At 42.4% G+C, this 23,390-nt stretch overlaps 1 protein-coding gene across 3 annotated transcripts in view; it reads right to left on the bottom strand.

Moving 5' to 3' along the window:
• Positions 1-23,390, bottom strand: part of SFMBT2 (Scm like with four mbt domains 2) — a 104,149-nt gene that overhangs the window by 55,461 nt on the left and 25,298 nt on the right. For 2 of the 3 annotated variants that reach the window (XM_088165960.1, XM_014884756.2), the window contains exon 5: positions 2,880-2,968. In XM_088165960.1, the coding sequence (XP_088022086.1) occupies positions 2,880-2,968 (89 nt within the window). Of the gene's footprint in view, positions 1-2,879; positions 2,970-23,390 lie in introns of those variants that run through there. The other variant, XM_088165961.1, reaches the window with a different exon arrangement.

The raw sequence follows: 23,390 nt of genomic DNA, 5'->3' as shown, positions 1-23,390 counted from the left end.
AAAAAGAATAATAAAAGGTGGAACAGCTTGTAAGGCACATCCATTTAGGATGCTCCTGAACTACTGAAAGCCCAGTTGTATCGGAGGATTTCAAACAAATTCTCATTGATTGCAGCTGATAAGAACCAACCACAGGACTGGACCCTAATATTTACCTAAAAGGTAAATATGTGCATGACCCAGAAATTTCATTTTGTGTACTGATCTCTCTCACTAAAGATCAGCTTTATCTTATTTCTACTGGCATGGAGAGCAAATCATCCCCCCCAGCCACGGATGCAGGAGTCTGTGGGGGTTATTCCAAAGCTCAAAGCCAAAAGCAGGTTTGGATCCAAGCCTGAGGCTCACAGGATTTGTTGGGTCAATCCACCATGCCCAAGAAATCCCAGTGACTGAGGTTATTTGCTTCCACATGGTTATCTTCTGGGATCCCAGTTTTGCAGCCTTTTACACATGTGTGTAACTTCCCACCTGCAAGCACAGGCACTAAAAAACCATGAGATGCTCTGCAGAACAACCCCTTTGGGGCTCAGTGTTTTTGTTCTGTTACTGTGAGCATCTCTGCGTTCTCAAGCTTTAACATAATGGTTAAGTTTCTTATTTTTTTTATTAAATACAAGTTTGAATTCTTATGCAATGTCTCAGTTCCGGGGTTTTAAGAGCAGCATTAAAATGACCCCAAGACTTGGAAGCATTGGTCCCCAAAGAGATGCTAAGCAAAGGCAAAATACATTAAAAAGAGACTTCTTTTTCCTGTGTGTTTGTCCCACTTTGACTTAATTAAACCATATAAACATCTCACATTACTTTTAAAAATATTAATTCTGTAAATCAAGAGTCAGTCCAGGATGGTTCTTTCTAACAGTGGCTACAAAACAAAATAAGGAGAAAACCTTATTTTTCAAAAAGTTCTTTTTCCTACTGAATATTGTAAACATTCAAATTTTGAGATGCAACTGATTTTCATACAACTCTCTTAATCCAAAAAAGCAGGCAAGAGAATGAGAATATGGTAAAAAAATGCAATTAAAATTAACTAAGACCTTATCACATGTACAATTTTAAACAGCTTTATGATTAATAGATATTTCTCAGAACAATATATATGCCATAATAAGCTACTTTTCTACACTGCAAGCATCTGTATAATCTCTTCAAATATTATTTCATGGCAAAATGTAGTGTCAGAATTTAATAATACAGCAGAAATCCACTTTAATGTGGATTTTTTTGTCCTCTCATACAACTGCTTCATTGCAACAAAATATTCTTTAATATGAAACGATGGTGTAATGATTTAACTTATTATAATAAATCCCTGGCTGTATCAAAGTGAATATTGCTTCCCTGATTTGTGTGCTAAATTTTAAGCCAATGGGCTGTCACTTACCCCATGAGAACTGAATGGCTAGGATTAATAATCGGCTTGCATGAAATATTAACATTTACCATAATGCAAGAACCCTTCACATGCGTAGCTGGCATGTAAAAAAAGATTTTAAAAGTAGCACTACATATTGATTTAACAGTCTAACAACAATCTGCAGCACTCACAAACAGCAAATCTGTCAACAGGGGCCGACATACATTGCACGACACAGACAGCACTGAGCACAAAAACACCAGAAAAGGGTCAGAAACTGATTCAAACCAACACAGTGTTTTCTCTGCTTTTCTGCCTGGGGCTGCCTCTCTTCCCTGCCTGCAGAAAGGGGAGGTTTGGCACACACCAGATATGGGGCTTGGACAGATTTCTGCCTGTGCCACCTGGGAGCAGCCCAGCAATGGGGATGCATCAGGCCTGAGAATAGGGATTATTTGGGGTCTGCAAAAGGATGTTCATCCCAAAGACTAGGGGGAAAAAAAACTCTAATGGTACAATAGTAATTCTCCCTGCCAGGTACATTCATACTGCTTGGGTATGTGGAAAAAGAATACAGCTGTGGATGGTGGAAGTGACCAGGGACAAAATGATCAAAAATGGTGCCCGGATGCACACTGGCCTCCCACAAAACCAACATGAGCACTTTCACAAGGTAAATTCCTGTATGCCCTTGCTCTCAGCCTAAATGCAGAGGGACAAAGAATGAGGGGCTCCTGCAGGACCATCTCTCCTCTCCAAATTCCCCCACAGCATCCAAAAAGAGCAGGGCAGGTCTGATGCAAAAGCTGCCCCTGGTTTCAAGGTGCAGCTGTGGGATTTTTATCCAGGATCTCAAGGCACACTGAGGCTGTCCCAGGTGCAATCACCCTGGGGATTTGCTGCACAGACTGAATTGGGTGCATTTGAAAAATGGACCCTTCTGCTCTACTGAGGCATCTCACCCAACAACTTCCCCACTAAATGTGACTGCTGGATTTAGGTGGATGGAATGTCCTTGAGGGGGCGTTTCCCCCTGGCATTGTCCCCCATCAGCCTACTAAACTCCTTCTCCAACCTGTGCCACAGATTCACAGAATGGTTTGGGTTGGAAGGGACCTTAAAGATCACCCAGTTCCAACCCCATGCCATGGGCAGGGACACCTTCCACTGGACCAGACTGCTCCAAGCCCCATCCAACCTGGCCTTGAACACTTCCAGGGATGGGGCAGAGATGGATTGGCAGCTCAGGTCACCAGTCTGATGGATCTAATGGGGCACTGAAGGGCTGAGCTCTCCCTCCTGTGGATCCCCTCCATGCTCTCCTTCCCCCACCAGGCCTTTTTCTGAGCACCCAACTTCCTAAAGAACTGAAAGGCAAAACAAACTCCCCGTGACTGGGTCAGAAGCAGAGCCAGCAGAGTCCAGGCATGGCTGGCACAGATTTTGGGGCAGGGCTGGCACACAGACACTGCAAGCACACAGTGAGGAAGAGGAGGAACTGCAATCTAATACATACACCTTCCAGCAAATTCGCAGGGGCCGTCCTGGCGCCGGTCAGATCCTGGATGAGAAACTCTGTCCAGTCCATGTATTTCTCCTTGATTGCTGGGGAAGGGGAGGCAAGAAAATAAATTCTTAGCACAGCAGACTGCAGAGACTTGCCACGTGTGAGTCATACAGTGGACCTGGTGTATTTATTAAGAAGAAATTCCTCATTATTAGGGGGATGAGGCAGTGGCACAGGGTGCCCAGAGAAGCTGTGGCTGCCCCATCCCTGGAATGTCCAAGGCCAGGCTGGATGGGGCTTAGAGCAACCTGGGATAGTGGAAGGTGTCCCTGCCCATGGCAGAGGGTGGGACTGGATGATCTTTTAACATCTCTTCCAACCCAAACCATCTTGTGGTTCAATCATTTTAGAAACATCTCCTCAGGATTTACGAGCTCTCAATTTTTGGATGCAACTGCAGCTCAGACCAGGAAAAAAGCTGGTTTGTTGTCCAGTTCTTTGGGCAACCTGTGCACACAGTGAAATCCCAAAAAAAGAGAAGGTGCTGCTCCACTGCAGCCACTGACAGTGATTTACAACATCGTGGCTCATCATCCCCATCTCTCCCATTCAGAATTGGGCACTGCTTGTGTAACCACTCGTTTCCTGCTTATCACCCGGGCTCAGATGTGATTTATAAAGTCTCTTTGTATGTTCACTAATGACCTCTAGGAAAAAAAGAAGCTGTGCAAACTTTCAATTCCTTGACAGGAGACCAGAAACTCCAGGTGCTTTTCCAACGAAGTAGAAAAATCAGCCCTGAGAACATCATATATCAGCTGCTGAATCAATGCACTAGCAAGAAGAAAGACTTAAAAGTCTTTCCTTTTTAAGGAACTTCTGCTTCACTCAGAAAAAAATAATAATTTCTGAGGTAAACACTGAACCAGCGTTACTTTAGGACATGAATGCAGTTTTGTAAGATTTGAAATGAAATATATAAACTCTGCCTCTAGGATTCACATTGAAATGAGTGGACACATAAAGGCAACAATTCAGCAAATCTCAGCTTCAGATACAGAGATACCTCTTCAAATGCGCTGTGCAGTTGCAATCAGAAATCCAGAAATTAGACTTTAATTCCACCTGCCTGTAAATGAGAATTAAATTACATCTGAAACTTTGTTTTCTCCCAAAAACAATCTTACTTATATGTGAGAGAATCATCAGGAATGCAGTTATGTTGCTAACTCAGAAACACCTACCAAAGGGAAAAATCACAAGCATTTGAAGATTTCAATACTTCCTTTGACTAAACAACTAAAAAAATCGTTTAAAGACCATTACCCTACAGTAATCCACAGTACTGGGCACAGATAGACACAAGCCATGCCCAGTGCACCTTACCTCAACCTCATATCTGAGCTGTGCTCCTCCCCCAAAAGCCAGTTCTCCCAGCTTGAGCTATACATCCAGTTTAGATATCTAAATTACTTTAAACGTGCCTTTAAATGTATTTAAAATTATCAAACCTAGCACTGCTGGACTTGAGCCTCCATAAAATACTGTTTGCCTGGAACCATTCTAAGTCTTTTGCAGCACTGATTTTGCATGACTTCCAGAAGATTTATGACCTTTGCAGTATTTAAGATGAAAGAACAGCCTGAGAAGAATTGGTTTAGATATGACACTTTCTCTCTCAACACTCCTGCTGTGTACACCTCATCAGTTCCTGTCCACCTACCTCAGGATAGAGAAAAACAAGCCGAATTCTGGCATCAGGGAGAGGACAGTAATTGTGGTAATGAACGAGGCTGGAGTCCCTCTAGCTCAGATTCTGCCTCTCCCTGAGAACAGCACTGGGTGCAGCACAGAAAGGTGCAAGTTGAACTCGATTTTGGCTCATTCCCACAAAGTTGTCATCCAAATTTCTGAATGCCAGAGCTTCACTACCAAGGAATGACAAATGTGATAAAAAGCACACAGTTTGAACTTTCAAAGCTGGCAGGAGTGGGGGGGAGAGACAGGGGGAGAATAGGATTTTCAAAGTTGACAACAGATTAACAGATTTCAGGGGCTTCCACTTCCAGATGCCCAACTGGAGATGTCATAACGGTGCCTGATTCACAGATCTGGCTGTCTGTCAGTCTCCCTTCCAGGGCCTTCCAGAGAGAAAATAAAAAAATCCCCTGTCCTTTTTAAAAGACTTGCACCTCATGGTTTGACATCTAAATAAGCTGATGCCTCTCTCCACATTCAGATCTGAATTAGAGGCTCACAAAGTCCGAAAGTCCCAAGGTGACCTCTGTTTTCAGGCTCAGTCAAAAAAAAAAAACCAAAAAAAACCCCAAAACCAACAACAACAGCAACAAAAAACAAAACAAAACAAAAAAAAAAAAAAAAAAAAAAAAAAAACACCAAAAAAAACCAAAAAAACCCCAAAACAAACAAAAAAAACCTTGAGCTATTCTCAGTTTCTAGGTGGTTTCAGAATCATCCTTCCCATACAAATCTAATTTCTAGGGTTTTCCTTTATTTTATTCTGCCTTTGTGGCATGAATAAAACGACTTTGAAAACCTTTGAGAGACAATAAATTGCATTGAAAGTTGTAGAAACAGGGATTTGAACACTCCTCTGTGCCTATAGAGCACAATCAGCCTTCTCAGTTTTACAGTTCAAGTCACCACAATGCAAATATTAATTTTTAGTAGTAATGAAGTGAATCTGAATGATCATGATATCTGCAAAAGCCTTTGAGGACCAAGCAAAATGTTAAACAAATATATTCGAACTAAGGAAAATCTGCTGGGTAAATGAGAATATCTGTCAGTGCAATGCATGGGTGCCCAACCTGAGCATCCCTCTCCAGAAATGCTGATGCTCCTCTGGCACATCAGACTCAGCACCTGGGGACTGAAGCAGTGAACTTTCAATCACTATTTCCCATTTTCCCTCATTAGCTACAGGAAAAGGCTCTACTGAACCTCTCCTGCTGCTGGACAGGCTGGGAGAACTCTGCTGTGGTTTTGGGTTTTTTTTTTCAGCAAGAACTCTGATGTAGTTTTGGCGTTTTTTTGCAGCTGGCTGGCCAGCTGGTGGGAAGGGAAGGTGGCCAGGACAAAGAATTCTGCTCCATGGTGACCTGAACTCCACTAGCATTCCTGTTTTCAAGACATTTTTCCCTGCCTTAAATAAATTCAGTGAATCAGGAGTGGTCCATGGGCTTTAGCCAGCCATGCTTTCTTCACCTTTCAATAGATCTATTTTCTCAGAAGACCCCGGGAACTTTCCCTGTAGTTCTGCTCCAGATTGAATTCATTCAGGACAGAGAAGAAAATCCATCTGAACCCAGACCACCACAGAACAGATCCCAATTTCCCTCCCCAGCTCCTGAGGAGCAGCTGGAGTGATGCACCAGTTCCCAGACTCAGTGATGGGCAGGTGAAGGCTGTGCCACTCCCAACAGACTTCAGTGAAATTATCCACACCTGCAAAATAAAAGCCAGGTCCTTGCAGCTGTCTGCTTCCATGAAAAAATAATTATTTCAGAGATCACCTTCTAGTTGGGCAAATATTACAGCAAATTCTTAAATAAGAAAGAAAAAGGAACTTTCTAACATATAAGACTCAGGTTATAAAATTGAGTGCCCCTTCCAGAGACTTGAGCTCCACCAAAAAACAGATCATATCCAATGTCCCTCAAATTCTTCCACTTTTCTCTACTTGGTTCACCTTTCCCACAATGTCTCTGACTCCCATTCCTCTCTCCCCTTCTGAGCCACTGCCATTTCCCCAGTTTTACTCTTTGGTCTCATTTTCCTTTAAGCTGTGAATTGAGACTCCAGGCTGGACCTGGCATCACCTGAGGAGCAGGGGCTGCTCACTGGCTGATGTGCAAAGTACCATTAGTATTTATCATCAGGTTTTCCCCATCAGCTGCTCAAACCCAGCCCTTTCCCCTTGCTCTGTGTGTGCTGACCATGAAAACCATTCCAAGAGCAGCTGGAAATGCTGGAGCAAAGCACACCCCATCCCCTCCTATCCCCCTGGACACAGGACAGCAGCTTCATTCCCTGCAACCCTGTAAATCTCTGTGCCCTGCCTCAGCCTCAGCACATAATGGGTTCAGATTTATCTCCCTCTCTAGAGAAATAAGGGATTAAAAGCACATTCACAGTCCCATGACAGGCACTCCATTCAGTGAATATGAGATACTATTATCACATTAGCAACTCCTGGGATTTTATCTCGTTTTCTAGTAGTTGCTGTTTTGCTGAGAGCCACTCCTCTCAGGTCATGGGTTTACACAGAAATTCTCATTTTCCTTCTTTTTTTTTTTTTTTTTCCAAGAACAGGACACTTCAAAGTGCAGGCAAAACCCTGAAATCTAAAAGACCGACAAGACAATGGAAAGAACATGGTTGGTTTTTTACTTTTCATGACTGTTTTTTCCCCTCAAGGCACCCACTTGATTGGCAAGAACGAGACTCAGGGATCTGAACTGCTACATTTGGTAAAATAAAGGAATGGTAGCACAAATAACTTACAGGCATGTAACACCTAAAAATAAGCTACTGCTTAGAAACACCTCAGCACGTCCCATGGATAGATGTGCCCAACAAGCAACAACATCAAATTATGCTCATTTTTGTCCATACCTTAAAGAACAAAAAACAACCAAAAAAACAACAAAACACTCTTTATGTTGGGTTTCTTTTTTTTTTTTAATAACCCAGGATCACCAGCAACCTGTCGACACCTCTGCTGGAGAATCCCCCCTGGAACCCATCAACCTCTAAACAGCAGAGTTTTAATTTTCTCATATATGAAAAACAGCATCTTAAACAGCTTTATAAAACGTTTAAGATCTTTCAGATTAATCTGCTAACAGACAGCACTCTCAATGTGGAAACTATTTTTATCATTAAAAATTTAACTCTTTCCTAGGAATGGAAAGAACAAAAATAGTTGACAAGGGGAATTACAGCTGGGCAGGACCCAGGCAATTCTTCTCCCTCTATTGTGAAATAAACTAAAATACCAGGTTATAAATAAACTAAAAATACCAGGAAATAAACTAAAATACCAGGTTAAATTAATTTCCTAAACAAATAATTCAGGATGTTCAATATTTAATATAGATATACATATATATATTAGATATAAAAATCAGATATATATTTAAGATACATTAAAGTGAAGGTGCTGGTGCCAGAAAGAAATGCCCACAGCCTGGAGAGAAGGATCAGAGATCAGCAGGAGAGCACCTGAAGGGCAACACAAGGGAATTCCAGGCACTCCACCCAGCAGGGATGGGTGGCCTTACAGTGGAGATCTGCCAAAGGTCACCCAGCCAGGAAAATTAAGGCTGGACAGGGCTTGGAACATCCTGGTCTAGTGATAAGTGTCCCTGCCCATGGCAGGGAGGTGGAAAAAGATGATCTTTAAGGTCCCTTCCAACCCAAAGCATTCTGTGACTCTGTGACAAGATATGCAGTTTTTTAAAAGCTAAACAGCATATTGCAAAACTATAGAAAGCTTACAATATTGACATTTTCTTTTAATTTTAAAGTTGTCACACATTCGATGCAATATTTGTAAGTTATAAAAATATTAACATATAAATGTTGTAGCTATGTTATAAAGGTCTAAATGATGGAGTCGAAATGAGATGTCTTTATATCAAAATAACATAGAATGCTAAAACAATTTGTTTAGACTTCACCCATCAAAACAATTTGTCAAAACTGACATGTTCTCACAAAATATTTCCATTTTGATAAAACAGCATTTTGACAGGAAACGGTTGAATCTCCACATTTTCATTCGTCTTGCTGAACTATTTACATCCTTGTGAACCAGACTGGATGTGAAAACAGGATGGGGGCTGAGTGCTGTCCCTAAGCAAAAGGCTCAGGCTGTTTCTGAGCCCTCCCCAAGACCTTCAGGGCTGGGAACACACTCCACTGCATACCCTACAAAGCCAGATCCCCTATTAAGAATTTCCAAAATAAATTAAGTAAAACCAACATTTAAAAAATTTACTTACAGCTTTAATGGCATTTTTTTATATAAATGACTGTTTGCTTTGAATTCTTTCGTGGGCTCCCTGAAAAAAAGCCAAATGGGGCTAAAAACATCTTCAAACAAATTTCTCACTTAAAACTTCAAACAATCTTCTGTTCTCACAGCAGCAGAGTTCTGTGGTTTGAACTGGATCACAAAATAATGCAAATTCAGTCCAGAAAAGAAAAGAAAGTGCATCAAAAGCTGTTGATCTGATTTCCTTGTGAGCCACAAGCCATGAATATCATGAGACCCCAACTTCAGAGCTCAGGCATTGCTTTCTATACACCTGTCTATTAAATAGTGTTCAAGGAAAATATTACATGGAGAGGACTTTCATGGAAACCAGAAGCCATAAGCAACTGTCCATCAAAGAGTACAGGTGCACAAAAGACTCTTCTGGACCAGCAGTGCTCTGTGGCCCCATTCAAGTGAATTTACAACAGGCTAATGAACAGATCCTGGAAGGAAATATGATGAATGTAGGAGAATGTGTAGCTCTCATATTCTCTGAGTAGATGATTCTTTAAGCTGTTGGTTGATCTGCTTGCTCTTAATTATCTCACTTTTTTAAAAAATAAAACTGAGTAAGTGCAAACTTCAAATTAGTGTTTAGCCCATGTGAGCTGCGTTCTGTTTGTTCAGGATAGCCAAACCACCCTGATTTCATTTCTAAGAGAAGAAAGATTATGCTGCAGTTTCTATGGTCTTGACCCAAGAAAGGGCCAACACACAGACTTTAATCCTTGCATGCCAAACTCTGCATGAAAAAGCACTCCTTGATTAGAAAAAGCTGACAGGGGAAAAAAAAAACAGATAAAGGCATGAACACATGCTTTAGGTTCTCACCTGAACAACTCTCTTTCAGGTTTTTCTATTCACCTACACTGAATTTCAGTACAATGCGACTTTTATCCTTCCTGCTGCCATTCAGGGTTTCCAGAAATGATCTACTTATATCCTCTGGGTCAAAACAAATTCATGAGCAAAAAGCTGCCTCACTGTCCACAGGACACTTTGCTTCCCAACATCCTTTGAGCCCTTCACAGACATGCACACCATTCCCCTTGGGTTCCTCTAGTCCTTAATTAACTGCTCTCTTTTTAACAATAAAAAAAGCAGTGGGTGGTTTGGGAGTTGCTTTTTCATTTTTTGAAGCTTGCACTGGCTACAGACTCCAGCCCAGCTGCAGAACTATGGGTGGAAGAGGGGGATGTGAGATGCTGTGGGAGAAAACCATCAGTGTGTGCAGACAGCGTGAGTGGATGCTATTATACTGTTGGTTTTGTTTTTTTAAATGATGCAAAATCTTGTAAAACTCCCCTCCATTAACTCCCTGCACCTCAGGAAGCTGAACAGGACACTGTCCTGGCAAAAGGGTCACCACTAACTACTGAGGTACTGCCATGCAGTAGGATCAGCTGTCTTCACCCCAAACATCCCATTATAGATATACTCTTCTGGGATCCCACTGCTCTGGCTTTCTGCTTCCCAGTCAAACTGCCCAAGATGAGAAGAGAAATTTGCCTCATAGATCCCAGGAGCACAGTGTGCCACAAACCCAGGTCAGCCTGCCCTGACTCCATGAGCCTCAGGTACCCACCCAGCAGTAAATGATCTACTCATAAGTACTGTGATTAATTATCTCCCTTCAGTCAAAGTCAATACTTGGCTTCCACTGAAAATAAATTTTTTTAAAGGGATAAAAATAAAGACGGGTGCTGATAATTGGGAAGTGACTCTGCTCTGTCTTAGTGGCTTTACTTATCAATTGCAATCAGATTATGGAGATAAAGAATAGCAGCAAATCCATCAGCTCCACTTGCACTTTGTCACATCCCTTTGTTCCAAGGCTTCACATAAAAGTGTGATCAGCACCACCCAGCCTGGAATCACCCACAGACAGCACTGCTCTCCCTCGGGATCTGGGAATGGGGGAAGAGAGCAGAGAGATACAGGTGGGACATGGCAAGAAGAGAGGGGAATTAATCTCCTCGTGTTGGATCCCATAAAACCTGGGATTTTTGAGCTGTGCTCTCTGACACTGACCCCCTGGAGAACACTGCTTTTGACCTGAGGCCTTAAAGAAGGCTTGCAAATTTGAGTGATGGAGTTAAAATCACGGGTGTGTAGTTAAAATATTAATGTGTGAGTTCACATGGTGAAGGGTTTTGAATCTGAAGGTGTTAGAATACAGTAAAAGGTATGGGACAACATGGAGGTTTTTGGGTGTTGTCTCTTTCTGTCTTCATTTTTCTTCATGGTTTCAGGTTTTTTGGTTGGACAGTCAGTGCTGCACTGTGGGTCACAGGAGTTTGGTTACTGGGTCAAAAATACAAATAATACAGGTGTAAGTTCTTTATTGGACTGTTTAGCTTTAAGAGACCTTGTAACTAGCTAGATTCAGCTCCATTTTGCTCACTTTTAGCTGGTAGCTAGAAGTGTTGCAGAACTCTCTGTACTTAAGATTTAATAAACAACCAAGCCCAAACACAAGAGAATTCGTCTCCTTCATGTTTTTAATCCTGACTCTGAGTGAAGACAGAAGAAAAGAAGAAAAAAAAAAAAGACAAGACACTAATTAAGTGGTGCAAATACCACGTTTACATCCTCTCACCCTTCACCTTGCAGGGATGCAAGCAATTCATTCACCTGCTCCTTCGGCACAAAAAGTCACCTTCAGCCATCCAGCCTCAACAGGTTGGAATTTAAGGATGAAGCATTCAACTGTTTAGAGCATTTAGCACGTATTTATAGCCTAGCTTAATGGTTGGGCTCAATGATCTTAGAGGTCTTTTCCAACCCAAACGATTCTACTATTATTTGTCTATTTTTAAGGTGCTTTTACACCAATTTCACCTGGAACCTAGACTAGGTGCTAAAACCCATCCTCATTAACACCACCAAAAATTGGGAAGGGAATGCAAAACATATCTTCTGGACACAACCATTTTTAAGTGGGTGTCCTGGTTTAGGGCAAATTTTGGGAGGAAACTTCTGAAGCGGTCTTTTCTAGAAAGCAAATTCAAGCAGCTCCTCCTCCAACCAGTTCGGGAGGTAAACCTCCTTGGAGAAAAGTGGAAGAAACTTGTTTATTTAACAAGCAAAGCATTCCCATAAAAAGGAATAATATTAAACAATGGAACCTCTTGTTGTTCTGAAGATCTTCTAAAAGCACAGAACTCAATATCCAGCATAAGCAGAACATGAGCAGATTTGGGACACAAGCAGCATAAAGCCACCGTAGGACAGTGGGTCAATTATCTGTTCTCTTGTATCTGCAGTCATGAATGAAGGCTGATTATCCTGATTTTGTTACAGAATCCAATATGGCAAAAATGGGACAGTTTTAATCGCAGTTATAGCGAAAAAAGTGTAACTACAAAGTCAGAATGTTTCAGCCAGAGTGAGTGGTTTGTGCTCCTCCAAAATTTCTCACCTAAACAGAAACTGCACACTCTTTAAACACAGCAATAACACTGCCCTGCGCCCCACTCAATTCTAGGTACAACGTAACTAAATTCCACCGTTGTCAACAACAGTCTTAGAAACGAATCAGGACAGGCTGAATTAAATGATCCTGGATGTGTACACAGAGTTCCTGAATGGCTTTTCTGAGAAACAGGCAATGCCTGGGTTTTGAAAGCTCTGCACACACCACATAACCATAGGGGTTCTCCCATCATTAGTATCAATGTCCATTAGGGTGATGGCTCACTGTGAAAATGAGCATCCAAACTCTGCAGCTCGTGGCACTTAACCCCAAGCCCCCACGCACGTTCCTTGATTATTTTTTCCGTCCGTGTGCATTAAGCACCGTGCCCAGGGCTCAGAAGAGATGGATCATGAGCACTGAGAGCTCCAGCTCCCAATCTCCAGACCCAGGAGTCTTAATGAAGGCCTTGTCAAATCAGCAGTTTGGGAGCTCTCAGGGAAAAGAGGGGGGACCTGGTATTGTGACTGTATTTTCTACATCAGTTTTAACCCTATAGAGATAAAAAAAAAACAGCAATAAAATTGCAAGAGTGCTGTTACCCAGAAAAAATCAGCATCTTAATCAAAGTGCTCAGAAGCAAAACCAGATCACAGAGCTCAGTGTGACTGCTTTAGAAGTCATGAATTCACCTGTATGAGACACAAGCACACACACCAGATTCCTTGCACTTAGCAGGTATTTGCACCATTATTTCCTTCAAAATTGTAGCCCCTCTGGGTGAAAACCGAAAAAAAGTATTTAGTCATCTTTGCAGGCAAAGAGATTTCCTGCTGCAGGTAGAAATGCACAGACAAATGTAACAGAAATTGTAAAATCCCGATTTAAAAGTTTTAAAAGGGGAGGATGTTTGTGCTTCTTGCCCAGCCATTAACCCTGGTAAAGACTTCCTGTAGCAGCCACAGCTCCTTGGGTACCAGCTCCCCATCAGAAATGCAGAAAGAGGAAAAACGTATGTCTGCAAAGCAAAATGCTGAATTCCTAGATAAATCCCATCCAAGTCAGAATTCCTAACCACAGCCAGAACTACTGCAAGCCAGCCATCAGCTTGGTTCAGACCTGAATCTATTCCTGGGCAGCCCTGGGCACACATTGGCCCATTCCAATGGGGTCTTTCACATAAAACTGCATTGCCCCAAGTGTCACTGGTGCCACACAGCAAAAGAAAGAAAATCTGGAGGTTTCCTGAACAACAAACACCCTCCTCTTGGCTTTCCTTGGCAATGGAAACAAGAGGCAGCTCCATGCCCTGTGTCTTTGGGATCTCACAGACCAGCCCCAAATAGATTTTGTGGCATAACATCACCTAAAATTTATGGGCCATTCCATCCAGGGATGTCACTGCAGTATAAATATCCTGCCCAGGGCTGTGACCTCACACCTCCAAACTCCATCCAATTATCCCCCATACTAAGTGCCTTTTCTCACCCCCAAACCCTGCAGTGGCTTTCTGAAGGATATTCCTTGGAGACAGTTCTGTAAAACCCAACAAATTTACAGCAGCACAATGTTCTTACATAAAGCATAAACCAGTTCACTGCACAATTATGTTTTTTTTTCCCTGATAGTGCCAACAGTCTAAAGCAAATATCCACTAAAAATAAAAGCATCAAAACATAGAAGACAAATAGAGGGATGTCATGTCCAAGAAATCCATTCTGACTTGGGGGTTGGGATTTTGGGTTTTTCTTTTTTATTTTCTGTATTCTACAGCAAGAGGAGAATGAGTAGGGATGATGCTTGTAGTTTATTGTATGCATTATACTGCTCAATACACAACAGAAGAAACACCAATTAAAAAGAAAAAAAAAAGGACTGAAGTTTTGGTTAACGTTTAAAATTGGAGGGGAGGTTTCTTTTAGAATTACAGAATGGTTTGGACTGGAAGGGACATTAAAGATCCTCTTGTTCCAAGCCCCTACCATGGGCAGGGACACTTTTCACTAGACAAGGTGGCTCAAAGCCCCATCCAGGCTCCTAAACACTTCCAGAGATGAGGCAGCCAGTTCCAGATTTTTTCCTTTTTTTTTTTTTTTTTTTTTTTTTTTTTAACCAGCAGCAATTTCAAAGTAAGAAGCAAGCCTTTACTAGTTTCAGCCTGACACCCCCAACACAAAGCTGCATCCCAGAGGCAAGAGGCAAAGGGATTCTTTGTTGGAAAACTGCCAGGACTCAAGGAGAAGCTGGTGCCACTGTGCTTGAGTTAGTGAGGTATAAACAGCAAAGCTGGACTTATAAAGTCTAATACAAGGACTTGCCTGTGACTCTCCCCAAATCTCACTGCTCACACCCAGAGCTTGGAACAACAATGGAAATCTAACCATTCCCATGACCCAGCACACTCCCAAATTATCATGGAAATAGCAAACAAGCCTCATTCACCACGACTCCAACTTCTGACACCCCATGAAGCAGAAACATATGCTTTCCAAAAAAAAACCACAAAAAAACACCCATCAAACTCATTTCACAATTTGCAGTGTGTTCTGTAATTAATCACATTTGTATTGCCAGCTCCTAATGACTGAATCCCGTTTAATCACTCTGGAGCCCCTCGGCTGTGTGATGTGAGCACCACAAATCAGAACCTGGAGGGCCTGATGAACATTCATCATGCATCCTTCCCGAAATTAATGGTACAGTCAAAGCACGGCCAGGCCCCATGAGGTGCTCAGCATCCTATGCACAAAATGTAAATTCATAACCATCACCACAGCGCCATCAAAGAAATGCTCCATCAAGGCTCATTTTGTGCTTGCTAAACATGTGTTTTCTGCACTTGGAAACAGAAAAGGGGCTTGAACTATAAATCCCAGGATCAAAAACATCCCCCGAAACTTTGAAGAGTTTAAATCTCAATCAGAGATCAACGTGGAACATTATGCAAGGCAACATCTGAAATGAGAATAGCAATGTGCTGCAGGACCTGAAATGGGAGCAGCTTTTCCACAATGCCCTAAATTTCCTTTTGAATTATAAAACTTTAGTTTCTCCATCAAGCTGGGATATTCTGACTGGAGATGATGATGCTCCAGTGAACCCAAATGCCTTCACTGCTAAATCAAATATTAATGCAGAGCCATAGTTCATTCAACTGGTTTGTGAGCCCTTAATCACATCTTCATCATACAATGATTCCTCTTAAGGTTTTTTTTTTGCTTCTTTCTAAATAAATTTAGATGTTCTACATGAAGAGGCCGTCCCAATAGTTCCACCAGCTGATATCCAGGCTGAAAAGGTCAAGAGCAACAGAAGAACTGCCCAAAGCAAAGCAGGAATCTGTGGAAGAGGTAATTTCAGCAGTCAAAACATTGAGGGTGTAGATGCTTTCCCATGGGCAGAGACTCCTCACTGACCTTCCCAGAGCTGTTTGGCACAGGAGAACTCCAGGATTTCCCTCTCTCTAGGTTCTGTATTCATCAAGGCAGAGCCTCTTCAGTAAAACTGGTACAACACACAGCAGGATGATTTCCTGAATCTGGAAAGATTTTCCCTGGATATAATTAATCTTCTACATCAACTCCAGAACTTTAGTGTGGAGCTTAGTAAGTAGCTACATTTTTTACACCTAAAAATGCTGACTTTCCCCTTGTTTCTTCATTCCCAAGTGACAGCGTGGGGAAAAAAAAGCTTTTTTTAGCTACAAACGCAGGAGGTGGATGCTCTGCCTCACAACACAAAATAAACCATCAATCAGGATGGGTTTCAGCATGTCCTTAAGCTCATTTGTGGTTCCAGGTTTCATTCCTTCTGTGACCAAAATCAAATGGAAGCAAAAGCGCACACACAGAGACATAGAAAGAGATTATTTGGAAATTCAGAGCAAAAGTTTTCCAGCGTCATGCAGGAGGGTCAGACGCAGAATTTGGTATCTGGGGAAGAAGAATTGATTTTTAGTTGCCATCAGGGAAATGCTTTATAGGAGCATCCCTTAAACCTCTGCACTGCATTATCAGCCACCTCCACGGGCTCCAGGAGCATATGGTCTGCTCCAGGAATCCAGCCCCTTCCACGGTGACTGGGAGCCCACATTATCATGCATAATGAAGGAAAAATCAAGTGCAAGTCACAGCTGGCTCAGGATCATGCTGGTGCTTGCATCTGCCACTAGCAGCTTCCCAAATTCACTCCGTGCCTGTTCCTCACAAATCCGAGGTGCACCTGAAGGAAAGCTCTGCTGAAGACATGGCACTGGACACGTTGGTTTGTCCTTGGCCTAAAAAAGCTCAGAAAACCCTCCCTCGGCTCAGGACTAAAAGGCATAATTTAATCTTCAAACTTCAACTTCAAAGTGTCCTAAAACTTTAGCATGCTTTGGACCAAATCCCCTGTGCTACTCCCCTTTCCTAGTTCCTATCCAATGCACCAAAAAATCACCTCCTTCTCTCATATAAACATCCAAAACTGTATCTAACTTAGAAGATCAAAGACATAGGAGTTTTTTAAGTCTCCACAGATGTCTCCAATAGAGATTAATTAAGTTTGACCATGCTTTACCTATTATATCATTAACTACCTAAGTCTAGTCTTACAGTTCAGGTGGCATTTCCATTCCAGAACTCCTCTGGGGAAAATTACAGGAGACTGGGGAAAGGAAATTAAATGCAGTTATCAAGAATGACTATTTAAAAATCTCTCAAACTAATAATTTTTAAAGAGTATTTTATTAAAAATGCATTCAGCCAGACATTAATTAAATTGACAATTACGAAAATGAGTGGTCTGCACCCACTGTTATGCTTTCAGGGTCAATCCTCCCATTTTTCTGTGGTTTCTGGGCTTTTTAGCTCCACAGCTTCAGAGCAGATGTCCCAGGACAGGGTATGAGTGTGGAAGAACAACTGTGGCTATTTCAAGGTGTGGAGATCTCCAGAGTCACGAGCAAGGTGCACATCAGTGGTGTCTGCTTGAATAATGACACTGTAGTCTCCTCAGTGACAGCACACCAAGCCTACAAATGGGGCTGTAATTCTTCTGTTTGATACTGAACATATTCTCAACTTTTCTGCATTTTATTTCATATTTACATGGTCTGAACCAAGGAGCTGGATGATGTCAAACACTGGTTAAACTCAGAGCAACAGGGTCCGTAGGTCTTAAACTTTTTTTTTTTTTTTTAAGGAGCCTCAGAGAGGCTGATTATGAAATAATTCCCATCTTGGCACTTAAATGTATTTGGAGGAGGATTTTGCTATTTCATTCAGTGGATGGAAGAAGTTTTTTGCAAGAATTGTCAAAGAGATATTTTTTTTCTGAAATGGTCCAAAGGTACCATCCAAAAATCCACCCTCTTCCACTCGCTGCTGAAGAAGGAGGAAATCTCTACTCTCAGAAAAGTCTTGTGTCTCCTCAGAGCCTTTTCCTGCAGCATTTCCTTGGAAATGCAGCTTCTCATTCACAGTCTGTGCCTCATGCTGCAATTACTCCTTTCCTGCCCTATCTGTGTTCCTCCAGCACAACCTGCACTAAACATCAGGCTCAAAACCAATGGTTTGGTCACGGTGCAGGCTGCAGAGTTAGCCTGCAGACTGTGATCAGAATCATGAGCAACAGAAGGCAAAGCCACGGGGTCTCAACTGCTCACCTCAAGTGCTCCAAGCATCCTGAACAGAGCCTGAATCCCACTGAAATGAGCTTTCCTTGCAGGAGGGTCAGGAGCTGCCACAGAGATTGGTTCTGCCAACATTTTGGGCTGGATAAATCAGCTGCTGCAGCTCAGCATCACTTGCAAGGAGTTTTGCTGCATCAATATTTGTGGACACACATTCACAGAGCTAGGGAATTACAGCTTGGAAATTCTTTTCAGGCCTGGATTTCTCCTGTCTCTCAGGTCCATTCCCAGGCTGACAAGCTGACTGCAGCTTCAGTTAGGGAGGCAGTCTCCCAGAGTGATAACATGGTGAAAAACAGAGTGGAATTCATAATAAAGATTAACACCTGGTGTCTTTCCCGTGGGACATCTGGACATGCTGTCCCAGGGATGTTTTTCCCAATTGTCCAATGAGCTCCTGTCCTGTCCTAGCTGCACATAACACACTTTAAATACAGGCTGTCTGTACAATAAAGTTGGCCTTTTTTCCCCAAAAGAGGTCCGTGTGTGTTGCTGTCTTTTCTCTCTCTCTGCTGCACAGTAACCACAAGTATTTGCTGAAGTTTCATGCTTTTGGTGTGCAATGGGCTTGAGCCTTGGTCTATAGAGACAGAATCTCACACATTGCCTAATAAAACTACCAAAAAACCGGGACTCAGATCTGTGTGGGTTTGGACAAGCAAAACTCCCTCAGTCTCTAATACAACCTCTCTTCTAATGAAATACCCTGCTCATATGTAGCAGAAACCTTATGGGGCCATACTCCATCCAGACAAAGGGATAAATTTCAGCTCCCAAAGTTTGCCCACTACAAAATCAATTGGTTCCACAGGAAAAAAAATGGAAGGAAAAAAGAAAAAAGCGCTTTTGCTTCTTCTCATGGCAAAAGCAGCTAAAAAATGCCTCATTCCTTGCAACACCAACCCCACCACTCTATGCAAGGTGTGGGGTTGAGAGCATCCCCAGCTCATGCTGATGCCTTCCCAAAGTTAACTCTACCCCTCCAATCACCCTGGCTTGTATCTCCCTACTGTGCCTCATCTGCTTTTCACTTGCTGGTCCAGCTGTGAAAACATCAACTGGCTTCAGCCCTGCTGTTCCCAAGGAGAAATCACGACCCCAAGGATTTTTTAGAAATTATAGCAAAAGACATGGAACACAGAGCTAACACATACCCTGATTTCCTCCTGGCCATTTGTCATGACTGCCAACCATAAAGAAACTTCACTAGCACACTCAAGCCCCAGCCTTGCCAAGAGCCTGAGCTTGAAGAGAATTTCCACCTCCTTACATAATTCCCTGATATCCAGTGCAGAAGTGTCCAAGCCTCGCTGGCCATTTGGGGCCAGACTCCAGAGCACTTTGGGCTAGTTCTAGTCCTTCAAGCAGCAGCAAACTGAGTACTGAAGGCTTCCAAAACCCCCAAAAATTCTTACTTGCTTACAATCAGAAATGACCAGCACGCTCAAGTGATTTTCCTGCTGGATAATGACCTCAGCTGGAGTCCTGTAACATCTCCAGCTGTGATGGTAAAGGATGGATGGCTCCTCAGGATTTAGAAAAAGGAGAAAGTCAGGACTGTGCTCTCTGCCTTGAAAACCCAGATGCACCATAAGGGCAGGAGGAAATGAATCATTCTCTGATATTCAAGCATCTTCCAAACAGCGGAACAGGTATCAGGAGAAAACAAACAGAACCGAGTACAGTGCTGTGTACAGAAATGAACTAATATCAAGCTTGACTGAAAAAGTTGATTAAATTAGTTTAATTTAAAAGCCCAAACAAACCCTCAAGGAGGTTCTTTGTTTATTGCTTTTTACCAACAGCACACTTTACAGAAGAAGCACCATGTGGGCATGAAATATTCATTCATTAAATCTTTCATAAAGCTCTACACTATTGGTTTCACTCAGGATATATTTATAACTTGTCAAAGTCCCCGAAAATCACTGCTTTTCTTCCTCCCCCCTCCAGACTGTTTATAAAAGGATTAGGCTTTCAGTTTTCATTGCAATATCCCTGATCCTCAGCTCCACTGTTGCTCATGCACAAGGTGCAGCTTCTTTAATCATAACAGGATTCATCATTCAGCCTCCTCTGCACCACCCAAAAGGGACCCTTAGGATGCTGCAAACCATGGGAATGGCAGCATCACTCCTTTAGGATGGAAGGCAGCAGCATGTGGAGATGAAAAGTCAGAAGAGAGAGTCCACCCAAGCGAGGGAAAAGCAGGCAGAGAGTGGATTCATTTCAGCAGAGCCATGCCTGAGACACTGGCTTCCAAACCTCATCCATTGGAGAACCACTTCTTGAACCCTTCCTTGGCTGCCATCCAGCCTCCAGATTAAACCCATGCTCCGAGCTGGGTTAATAACACACTAGAGTAAACAGTGCTGCATTATCCTCAGTGTTAGCTGTAAAACTAAGTAATAATTTTTTACAAGGTTTGCTGACTACACAGCTCAGTCCAGCACAGGAACGAGGACAGCCTACAGTTACAGATGAAAAGTATTTTCCACCCAGAAATCTGCAAAAATCCAGGATTTGCATTAGGGGACAACTGCATCAGTGAAACTGTCAGCCCTCTAAGGACTTGCACTGATATTTAATCTAGGTGTAGTCCAAACTTGATTTTTCCAAATTATCCTTAGTAATACTCTGTTCTGTGGAAGGTTCATCAAGCATGATTCTACCCCCATGGCAGGGGGTAGAATGAGACAGTCAGTAAGATCCCTTCCAACCCAAACCATTCTTGAACTCTATGATAAAAAAAGCCCCCAAATACAGATTCTGAACAGGCACTTCTGCACTGCAGGGTCCTGAGCAGTTCTGGTGTCCACAGTCACTGCACACATCCCTGCCTCCTGGACCACATACTCTCTGGTCAGACTTGCTCCTCTTTCCCTTCCTCTATTTGTTTGTGAGCATAAATAAACATAAATACAGTATAAGCAGATGTTGTTGTCCCTGGAAACTAGGCTTGCTGGGCATGTTTCTGCTGAAACGGCTTCTCACTGGAAAATTAGGTTTTGATAAAAGTGTGTTTCTTTTCTTGCTTTTAATAAACAGAGCCTACTTCATGTGCAAGCTCTAGGCTTTCTGTTTTTCACTGGAAAACTAAACAATCCTGCACGGTTCCAGTTTTTCAAATGCCTGATCCTCAGCAAGGGGTTGGGTTCCCCAGGCACAAGAGCATCCCGTGGGGCATCCAAGAGAGGAATCTCAAAATGAATGCACAAGGAGGAGCCAAAACCTCCTGAGACAAAGCCTAACCCAGGCAAAAGGGCAAGGAGGGACCCTCCACTTCTGGGCTGCTGAGTCTGCTGCAACTCAAGACAGATTTTTGGGTGTTTAAACCCAAAGACAGCCATCCTGGTGTTTTTGAGTGGAAAAACGTTCATTTCTTCCCAAAGGAAAAAATACTGGTGAGTACCAAGCAGAGGCTTTGAATTCATGGTTTCATTAAGGGAAAAAGGAATTTTCTAAGTCAGTTCCATTAGATACTCCAGAGAAGCACAAAGAGTGACCCCCAGCTGATGAGACACGGCCTCAGGGAAAACTCTCCCCCCTTAGCAGAGAGCTGAGAGTGGCCCAAAGCCACAGACCTGAGCCACAGGGACCCTGCAGAGCCAAGGCTGGGAGCCTCGTGTACATTCCTAAAAACCACTTCTACTGCACTCCCAAAAAACTTCAAACAAAAAGTCCTGTGTTTAACCAAACATTGTTTTTTCCCCTCAATTTTCTGCATCACTCACAATGGTCCCAGCCACAGCCACAGCAGTGCACACCTTGCATTTCCCACTCAGGAAGTGGTTTTTTTTGTCTGAGTTTCACAACTGAAACATCAGGATAAATAATTTACTCCCCACCCCACCTAATAAACATGCCAGCATCTCATCCCTGCAAGGCTCTCTGCAGTTATGCCTCTGGACCTGAAAAATTATATTAAAAGGAAAATCAAAACAGAAAATGTTGACCTCAAGCCCAGCAGACCTGGAGATGATCAAAGCCCTCTGCATTTGATAAAGTCTACAGCTCAAACTTCTTGCAAAGCCTGACCCACTGGCCAGCCTGTGCCTTATTTACACAGTACAGTAACAATTAATTACATTCCCAAAAGACACATGGGGGCCTGTTGTGCTCAGTTTACCCCAAAAGGGCCTCACTTGGCAATACTAAGTCTTTTGAAAGCAACAAAAGCCAGTAGCACATGCACAAGATTTGCAGTTCCAAAAAACAGTGAAAAGACCATTTCCCCTATCAAGACAACATCATCCTGATGCCACACAAGCCACAGGCAGACTCTTGAATTTTCACATCTCAGGCTGAGGGATCTGAGTGACACTAAGGAAAGGAAGGGAGAACTACTGAGGGTGCTGTAATAAAAATATGTTTTTGTCAAGAGCAAGTCTGCAAAGGGCTACGAGGGGCTGGGGGGAAATGCCAAGCCATGGCATGCTCCAGTGAATTCCAGCTCCTGGAAACTCCCAAGATACACCAGAGTCAACTGACTTGACTCCTACTACAGCAAATTTCAGCCAAAGCCAGCATTTTCACCTCCTCTCCTCCCCTCTGCCGTCATCAGGAGAGCTAAGAAAAAAAAAAAAAAAGCTATTTTTTTATATGCTCGTTAAGTATAATCTGCTAAATGTTCTATGCCAATGCATAAAGCTGCCTACTATGCTAATAGAATATTTAATTGACATTTATTTGCTGACTAGTTATTTATGCTAACGTCATCCCTGCATAATTAATAGTCTGCTAAAGTCAACTTGAAAAGCACACATAAAACACTGTACTAAGAGTCATTTGCAGCATTTAAAATAAAGAAATCCTGCCATCTATTTACATTAGGTTAGTCTAAACTCAATTTTGATGGAATAACAGGATAAAGATTGGGCAGAGATTTTAAAAAACAGCCCTGTATACTGCTTTAGAAACATCCACAGGCTTTGACAGTACAACCTGCCAAAGAAGATTTCCGAGTTTCATTTTACTTGGCTCAAGGGCCCAGTTCTTAGTTGATGTAGAACAGCATAAGCTCAGTGAATGCCTACTTATTTTCCTCCAGCCTCAAGCTTTTAGGAAGTAATATTTCAGGTGAAAGAGCTAAACTGGGGCCAGATCTGCACTCCATACCAGTAAAAAAGCAGAAGGAGAAGTCCACCCTGCCCATCTGACCCCTCGACCTGTTCTGTAATCACAGACCTGCAGGCACTGTTTAATTTTTACTTCCGCTGGGATGAGATTACCAGGGAGAAGATACCTTCATTTAAAAAAAAAACCAAAATAAAAACCCCAACAACAACAAAAATATCCATGTATCCATGACTGTATTTTCTGAAAGGGAATCTCTGAGCACCCTCATCCATTATCAGAAACATTATCTCT

This window comes from Sturnus vulgaris, chromosome 5 (assembly GCF_052056855.1).
Source record: "Sturnus vulgaris isolate bStuVul1 chromosome 5, bStuVul1.hap1, whole genome shotgun sequence".
NCBI lineage: Eukaryota > Metazoa > Chordata > Aves > Passeriformes > Sturnidae > Sturnus > Sturnus vulgaris.
The sequence above is the reverse complement of the archived record's forward strand: the minus strand, read 5'-3'. Positions and strand labels throughout refer to the sequence as shown.